General features: G+C 32.5%; 1 protein-coding gene across 4 annotated transcripts in view; it reads right to left on the reverse strand.

Moving 5' to 3' along the window:
* LOC134718660 (uncharacterized) overlaps positions 1 to 6,347 on the reverse strand; it is a 46,857-nt gene extending 40,510 nt beyond the window's left edge. The window contains exons 1-4 of one of the 4 annotated variants that reach the window (XM_063581316.1): positions 5,481 to 5,640; positions 4,163 to 4,266; positions 1,547 to 1,739; positions 870 to 1,052 (exon numbers count right to left, since the gene is read on the reverse strand). In XM_063581316.1, coding sequence (XP_063437386.1) covers positions 870 to 1,052; positions 1,547 to 1,739; positions 4,163 to 4,257 — 471 coding nt within the window. In that variant the 5' untranslated portion in view covers positions 4,258 to 4,266; positions 5,481 to 5,640. Of the gene's footprint in view, positions 1 to 869; positions 1,053 to 1,546; positions 1,740 to 4,162; positions 4,267 to 5,394; positions 5,452 to 5,480; positions 5,641 to 6,254 lie in introns of those variants that run through there. The other 3 variants (XM_063581315.1, XM_063581312.1, XM_063581314.1) reach the window with 3 other exon arrangements.
* Between the last annotated feature and the right edge of the window lie 3,216 nt (positions 6,348 to 9,563).

A 9,563-nucleotide genomic window follows, 5' to 3' on the forward strand; every position in this document is an offset into this window, starting at 1 on the left:
AAGGACATATTTCATTTGCGCCAAAATATAACAACTTCATTTGCGGCTTTTCAAATATTCATTGTTGTATATATATTGTATATATTGTGCATAAGATTTGTTTCTACAGTATTTCTCCTGGATAATGGTTCATACTTATTTCTAATACAAAACTGAGGTTAAGAATTATATTGTGTTCAAGTGTTTGAGGTGTATAGATGAACATTGTAAGTACAGAGACAAACAGGGGAAATAAGTTTGTGTTTTTTTTTTAAATACGGTATATAATAGTTTACCATATGCAACATAATAAAATTTGTTAAGGTGTACCATAAAATTTGCAAAGCAAGAATAAAACTGATAAGGCCAAAATTATAACTTTACTGTAGTGTATTTATGCTTTAAGTTAGAACGTCTCACTGTATCTGTATTATTGGTGCAAACGAAAGGTTTTATTTTTTATCGCAAATGAAATATGGTTTGTGGCGCAAATATAAGATTTGTCTGGCGCAAATGTAATGCCAATTGGCGCAAAAGCAAAGCACCAGAAACATCTGAAACAAGCACACATTACATATCTCTCAACAGTTAAATTTTAAATATTAAAACACTCGTTCATGCCTCAAGTTTTAAATTTGAAAATTTAACTGTCTCAAGAGGATAAATATTGTATTACAATCAATGCAGTGGTAGAATCTATATTTATATAGGCTGCTGGGAAATTGCTCATTCAAAATGGCGCAAATTTAGATCATGTTGATACATCGCAAAATAAAGAACTTTTTTTTGTATTTTGCCACATGGTGTTGTCAAAATTTCTTCTTAACTTATGAGTTTGGAATACACATAAATATTCATATTTTTTTAACTGTTAATCCTGTGAAACAAACCTTATCTATATCCTTCAAACTATACTCCTCTGCATACTCAACACATTCGGGTAACTTTTGTTGAACATTATGGATCAGATCTTTTAAACAAGTGTGTTCCAATGGAGTCAGGAAGGTATTATACCACACAGACCATAGAAAAGATAGAGTCTTCTTGTCATTAGAGTCACAGGTCTCTAGAATCTGAAAATATGTAAGGCCTAAAATAAAATATTGTTTGTTTCCCCAATCCTGACCGACATGAAATTTTATTGTAATACCTAAGTCAAATATTATTATTTTCATTTTGGATTTTCAGGCTTGCAGGATTGTCCGATAATGTTCAAGCTTTTTGGAAAAATAAAATTGGGGAAACAAACAATATTTTAATTTAGGCCTAAGCTGGTGAATATTGTGATATTTTTGTTAATGAGAAAAAAGAGACTGAGTTCTAATCGAATTATTTCATACATATGTTTTTCAGTCATCACAGAAACACATATTTACTGTACAATATTTACTGTGTTTGCAGAATCAGTTGTGTGTTTTTTTTACCTATTTTTAGATTTTTTGGTTCAGCAGGATCATGGCATGTTGTGAGTATATGAGAATTTTGTGGAAAAACGAGTTTTTATTGTGAAAAAAAAATAAGAATGGTCAGAAAACCATATTAAAAATCTATCATATTTTGGCCTCACTTTTAATAATAATATATTCCTGGCTAATACAACATCATCAGAATCATTTAGATACATTGAGATGGATGATGGTGGCTTCTGTAACTGTGACATTTGTGATACAGTGTATAGAACATGTCTGATGTCACCTCCTCCAAGGACTAGAAACTCTGGTTTGTCAGGAATCTTACATTCTTCTGATAAATCCCTCGCTCTGTAAATAAGTATACAAGTTAAGATGATAATAGGCTATAATTAAACTTAAGAAATAATTCCTTCATGTCATGCTCTGTGCTCATTTTAACATGGGTAGGCATTATATTTGTCGATATTTTACACTGAGCGTTAGCGAGGTGTCAAATGTGGTCAAATATAATGCCTAAAATGTTTGGCTGTTCCCATTCCTCCTCGAGGAATCTGTGCATTGCATTTCGTATTTAATAAGTTTAAAAACTACTAGCAGGATAAATATATGTTGTTTCATAAAAATATATAATAAAAGTTCATGTTAGCTGCCTAAATGTATATATTTTAAAGGATAACGATGGAAATAACGTTAATATAAGCAGTAAGTCCTTGCCCATGTGTCAAGCATATTTTTTGTGCTCATTAGAACACGGCTTTGTTAACAAAGCGTAATAAGGACATCATATTAGAATTAAAATTATCTTATATTCAAGAATCAAAATAATTTTGAAGATTCCTAAACTTAAAAAAACCATATACATTGTATATACTAAATTTAAAAAACTAGAGGCTCTAAAGAGCCTGTGTCGCTCACCTTGGTCTATGTGAATATTAAACAAAGGAAGCAGATTGAAAATTGACTACAAAGGTCAATAACTCCTAACAGGGGTCAATTGACCATTTCGTTCATGTTGACTTATTTGTAGATCTTACTTTGCTGAACATTATTGCTGTTTACAGTTTACCTATATCTATAATAATATTCAATATAATAACCAAAAACAGCAAATTTCCTTAAAATTACCAATTCAGGGGCCGCAACCCAAAAACAGGTTGTCCAATTCATCTGAAAATTTCAGAGCAGATAGATCTTGACCTGATTAACAATTTTACTTCATGTCAGATTTTCTCTAAATTATTTGGTTTTTGAGTTATAAGCCAAAAACTGCATTTTACCCCTATGTTCTATTTATAGCCATGGCGGTCATTTTGGTTAGTTGGCGGGGTCACCGGACACAATTTTTAAACTAGATACCCCAATGATGATTGTGGCCAAGTTTCAAATAATTTGGCCCAGCAGTTTCAGAGGAGAAGATTTTTCTAAAAGATTACTAAGATTTACGAAAAATGGTTAAAAATTGACTATAAAGGGCAATAACTCCTAAAGTGGTCAACTGATCATTTTGGTCATGTTGACTTATTTGTAGATCTTACTTTGCTGAACATTATTGCTTTTTACAGTTTATCTCTATCTGAAATAATATTCAAGATAATAACCAAAAACAACAAAATTTCCTTAAAATTACCAATTCAGGGGCAGCAACCTAACAACGGAATGTCAGATTCATCTGAAAATTTCAAGGCAGATAGATCTTATCTTGATTAACAATTTTACCCCCACGTCAGATTTGCCCTAAATGCTTTGGTTTTTGAGTTATAAGCCAAAAACTGCATTTTACCCCTATGTTCTATTTATAGCCATGGCGGCCATCTTGGTTAGTTGGCGGGGTCACCCGACACAATTTTTAAACTAGATACCCCAATGATGATTGTGGCCAAGTTTGGTTAAATTTGGCTTAGTAGTTTCAGAGGAGAAGATTTTTGTAAAAGTTAACGCAGGACGACGACGACGGACGACGACGCCGGACGCCGGACCCCAAGTGATGAGAAAAGCTCATTTGGCCCTTTGGGCCAGGTGAGCTAAAAATGTAAATGATTTAAATATTGTTCATATTTTGACAGGATAAGTGTAGCAAAAATGGAATTTCAAATCTTCATAGTTCATTAGTTTTTGTTTAATATTTTTGTCCTTTGTTTAACCATAACATCCATGCATGCAGTAATTTTTAAATTTACAATACATAGAATTATGAGGGTGTCCATGGAAAAACCAGGCAGTGGATGGCACATGACATATTTTGTTTTCAAAATGTTTTCATCTATTTCATATCCCAAATCCATTCTTTCTAAAATTTAAATTGTGTTTCTATATTAACTGCAACAAATAAAACCAAAATACATAGAAAGCACTGAAAAATGCATTGAAAAGGGGAGATAACATGTATTATGACAGACAACATGTACATAGCCTAGATCAAGGTTCAACATAAAAGTTATTGTTGTCTGAAATTACCTTAATACTGAACTGGAATTACCAATGCCATGTGTGTTTGCTGAGATTAAAATGTATCAAATACCTCGTTCTTATCTTATATAAATTTTATACTACATGTACATTAATACTTATTTTTGGGACCCTTTATAGCTTGCTGTTCAGTGCGAGACAACTTCACAAGGGTCTGTGTTGAAGTCACCTTATCTTGACCAAAAATGGTTTACTTTTATAAATTGTGATTGGATAAAGAGTTATCTATTCAACACTGATCATACCACATCTTCTTATTATATATCTATGAAGTTGTTCAGAAATGTTATTAAACTAGTTCTCACCTGGAATTACCTATAGCATGCATGTATCTGTGGTTAAGATGTAACAATGGTGATCCAGGGTTACCGAAGTAATCTGCCATAACGGAGTCAACCATCTTTACAATCTGAAATATAAGACGTAATAAATAACAAGTGAAACTGCGAGCTACTGCTCACTGATGATACCCCTGCCGCAAGTGGATAATACTAATAGTGTAAAAATATGCAAGTGTTCGGTAAACAGGAAGTTGTCGAGTGATGAATCTGAAAACGCATCACACGGTATAGCTGACTAATATAAATCCTAAAACCAAATTTCAGAGTTCCTTGTATTGTAGTTCCTGAGAAAAATGTGACGAAAATTTTCAACTTGGCTATCATGTGTAAAATCATACAAGTGTTCGATAAACAGGAAGTTGTCAAGTGATCAATCTGAAAAAGTATCTCAGGGTATAGCTGACTTAGATAAACCCTGAAACCAAATTTCAGAAATCCTTGTATTGTAGTTCCTGAGAAAAATGCGACGAAAATATTCAAGGGACGGACGGACTGACTGACAGACTGACTAAAGGACAGACAGAGGTAAAACAGTATACCCCCCCTTTTTAAAGCGGGGTATAAAAAACATAATTATTTGGACTACAGGACTAGCTAACTTTAACAGGTGGGGAGAAGTAACAAGCCTTTGAAAACTTAACAAAAAAATATCAATTATTAAGACTCCTTACTTTTTCACATGTATGTTCCATAATAAAATATCTATATATAGTTCTTTGGAAAAAGTTGTTCCTTTTTCCATAAATTTGGACAATTTTAATTTAAGTAATTGAAGCATCCAGGTCTTCCACTGTCTTAAATGTAAAAGGTTTTAAGTAGTTAGCTAAAGCAGCCACCGTCTCTTTCTGCAATTAAATTTAACACTGAGCATTGAACTATTAAAATGAGGTCAAGGTCAAATAAAACCTGTGCGACTAACATATAGTTCATAAAATATTTCCATACACCAAGTACATGAAGTATAGTTGACCTATTGCATATATAGTATTATAAATAAGACCAAAACTCAAAAACTTTGACAACTGAACCATTAAAATTAGTTTATGGGCCCTGTTAATCAAAATAATTATGACATCTTTCTACTAAGGCTTTTTATTTATTTTTTCTGGGACGCCTTCCTAGAACTTCCTACGACGTAGAAAGGCGTCCCAGAAAAAATAAATAAAATCATATGCAACTATTCCAGTCATAATTACATTACATAACAATAAATAAACAAAATGGTCCCATTGCAGTTTTATAGAGTTTTAACAAAGAAGTCAACACAGGCTGTATGATACACCTTATTGTTATTTGTCCGCCATTACTGGATATCGCACAGGTTCACGTAAAATTATGACGTCATAAAACAAAATATGTGACGCCACAATGGAAAAGTGATTGTTGATGTCAAAATTTCAAGTGCCCCGTCAGCCATGATTAGCAGTAAGGTGTCACCTTGATTAAAATTTTTCAAACTTATTTTGAAGCAAGAAATCATTTATCTGAACTGAAACTTAAAACATATTTAATGATAAAAATGTGTTATACTGTACATGTAATGTGGGGTTGTGACAAGTTATTATTTGGACTAGGGCCCTGTAATTTGGAAAATAAGAATCTTCTATGAACTCTATTCTAGCATGTTTAGATTCTTTTGATTCAGAAGTTCTCGACTTTTTTCTACGCTCTGCCTTTGGGATAAATGTTAGCGATTGTATTATCATTTTTTTCCGTGTTTGTGTTCTTATCTTACCAGATTCAGTATTGTTGAGTGTTGTATATGATTGATTAAACTCGTGAACAGACTTTCTAACACTTTCTAACTCGAAACTATCATAACTGCATCGGTTTGTTTGATTCGCGCCGTTTTCTATAAATAATTGATCCTAGCTCCCATGCACAACACCACTACACGTAGACCAGAATGGACCCTTTAACAGCCATGAGAATTCTAGATTTTTCAATTTATGTCTCTGCATAGGCTATAGTGATGCTTAGTGAATATTATAAGATATATTTTCAAAATTATAATCCGTTGAAAAAATGAAGTATTTCTTTATTTTTTTTTATTTACAATTTTAGTTTTAGGTCTTCTCGATTGTTTAGTCTACATCTACATTCTACGTTGATCTGTCAAACTTGACCAATACTCAACGCTTCCGGTGGGCGCAAGAAAAAGAGTAATTTTGTAAAGTAACCAAAGAATATACAAGCGAGTATAAAGTATAAAAAAAAATAAAAATAATAAGTCTTACGGTCATTCTGAATAAATATATATTCAAAGAGTTCATTTAATATTGCTTTTGTATAAATAATAATTCGAATATGCAAAAGTGTATATATTTGCTGCTGCATCATTCATTAGAGTATATCAGGATTTTTTTTAATTCTCTTTATTTAAACTGAGACTAAGAAACGGGATGATCAACAGGTCCGAATATGGGATACCCGCAAAAATAGTTAGCAAATAAATCTTTCGTTGCACCTCAGCAAACCAGTCTTCTTCTTTCACCTTTTTCATATTCATATATTTATTCAAGGAATTGTATATTTAAAAGGAATGGAAACGCGCTTCGAGATCAATCGGGATACCCGCAGCGCACCCGCAGAGCTATAAACCATGTCTGGCTCAGGCGGAAGTATGATGAATAATATAAAAATCATGACGGAGTTCCATTTCCTGTCATATAAATCGGTCTTTTAATTCACGGGGTCATCTTGCTTGAGACGATATAAATGAGAAAGAAACCCGAAATCAAGAATAAACTTTTATTCCCAGCAAAAAGTAAGGCCTTAGGTATCATTTTAATGCCTCATCAAACATACGTTTGTAATATTGTATTGAGTAAATTCTCATTAGAATAGACCTCGGTCTTGAAAATTGAGGGAGTTTCATCCGGATTACAAAACAAAAAATACTGTGTTTTGATTTTTTTCTAAAAACTTGAAAACAACGAAGTGCAAAACAAAACAGTTGATATCATTATGAAGCTGAAACCTAATTCTATCAACTACGCTCTTTTTAAAGTTTCTTGTAACTTTTAAGAATTTTCTACGATTTTTCGAAATTTCAGTTTTGAGTTTCAATATTCTGTCAAAATATGTCTATCAATCTGGGAGTGCACTACGATTTCTTTATTATATTTGAAAGTAGAAAGAAAAAAGTGAGAAAATGAGATATCATTTTAAAGAATGAATATTTTCCTACAGTTAGGTCGTAATTACGAATACTAAATGTAATTGGTACAATATATATGATTTTATTTCGAAACATGTTGAAAATTTGAAGTTGTTTGTCAACAAATACATCAACACTTTGTATTTTGATATAAGTTAAATAACTACTTGAAATAGATGTGACATTGACATATAATTTAAAAGCTTAGTCTTTTTTCTATCGCATAGTGTTGGTTTTATGAAAATGGTGATAAAAACGAATTAGCTATGATTTTATAAAATCCGGCATGTTTATAGTTCACATTGACGCCATTTTGTTTGAAATAACAGACAAGAAATATATAAAAGACACACGATTGGGATTTATCGTGCCTTTTTATATACCATCATGTAATATGATATGCATTTTTTTTTTCAAATGCTGCTTTAGATACTAAATCGTTGTTTGATAATGCAGTTTGCCATTATTTTAGCGTTGTCGCAAATTACCATACGAAACAGCCAGTTAGAGCGAGGGGGTGTAATTAACACCCGGTCAAAGCAAGAGATGCATCATAATATTTTCTTTGAAGTCGGTCGCGTTTCCATTCCTTTTAAATATACAATTCCTTGATTTATTACAGAGCATGCCAGTATTTATATGTATGTATTGTTCAATAAGTGTATTATTTTGTAAAAGGAGACAGATTTGTAAAATCAGAGACATATATATGTCTCTGGTAAAATTAAACAAATTGCTTGTTTCTGAATCCTTAATATTATTTCATTTGTATACTATCGTTTATAATAATGTTGATTTATCTGAATAAATATTGTTTAAACTAAACCAGTCTTATAAATTTGACTGTAGACATGTGCGTATTTCCATATCGTCTTTCAGAAGCCCAAGTTACACCCTTACATAAAAGATCGACCCACTGCTGAAATCTAACTACAGACCAGTCAGAGTGTTACCTATTTTTTCATACTTTTACGAAAGATATTTGATTTACAGTTATATGACTTCCTTGATTCCATTTTTAATCCTTATCTATGTGCTTTCCGTAGAAGATGTCAGACTTCGCTATGCATATTACTGGAAAACTGGCGTAAAGTCCAAGACATATTTTTTTATACAGCTACAGTTCTTATGGATTTTTCAAAAGCTTTTGACTGCTTATCCCATGATGTTTTATTAGATACATTATTAGCATATGGTGTTCCTCCACACTCTGTATCTTTATAGAAGTCATAACTTTCAGACAGAAAAGATAGCAAATTAAAGTCAACAGTGTTCTGAGTAGCTGAACTGCCATCAAAAAGGGTAGTACCCCCAAAGTTCTTTTGTTTAATGTCTTCATAAACGATATTTTTATTTTGTTAAACATAGTACATTATACAACTATGCTGACGACAATACTCTATCTTTTAGTGGTATGGATTATGACCATTTGAATTTCATATCTATATTAGAATGTGAGTCTCAAGTGCTGATTAATAGGTTCAAAATAAATAAGATGCAGGCAAATCCTGATATTTCAAGTTATTGATGTAGGTAAAAGAACCTAAGTTGCAAAACATACGTCTATCCCAACTGACGCAAAATATTTTACAAGTGAAGATGCCGTGAAGTTTATACTTGAATTGATATTGATTACCTGCTAAAATTTGATGCCCATATAATTAACTTTTGTAGAAGGACATCACAACAGCTAAATGTTTATAAGAGAATTGGGTCCTTTTTAACCAGACTAGAATAAACTGGGCATTTTAGTACAGAGAAAAATTCAAAAAAAAACTCTCGAAAAAACAAAAGAGCACTACAATTTGTTAATGACGATTATCTATCATATCCTCTGAAAAACTTTTTAACAACGCAAAAGTTCCAACCATACAAGTGAGACGCACCAGGAAAATGACACTCGACTTGTACAACAATGCAACGGTTCCAACCATACAAGTGAGACGCACCAGGACAATGACACTAGACTTGTACAACAACGCAACGGTTCCAAACATACAAGTGAGACGCACCAGGACAATGACACTAGACTTGTACAACAACGCAACGATTCCAACCATACAAGTGATACCCACCAGGACAATGACACGTACTAGACTTGTACAACAACGCAACGGTTCCAACCATACAAGTGAGACGCACCAGGACAATGACACTAGACTCATACAACAACGCAACGGTTCCAACATACAAATGAGACGCACC

The sequence above is a fragment of the Mytilus trossulus genome, chromosome 5 (assembly GCF_036588685.1).
Source record: "Mytilus trossulus isolate FHL-02 chromosome 5, PNRI_Mtr1.1.1.hap1, whole genome shotgun sequence".
Lineage (NCBI taxonomy): Eukaryota > Metazoa > Mollusca > Bivalvia > Mytilida > Mytilidae > Mytilus > Mytilus trossulus.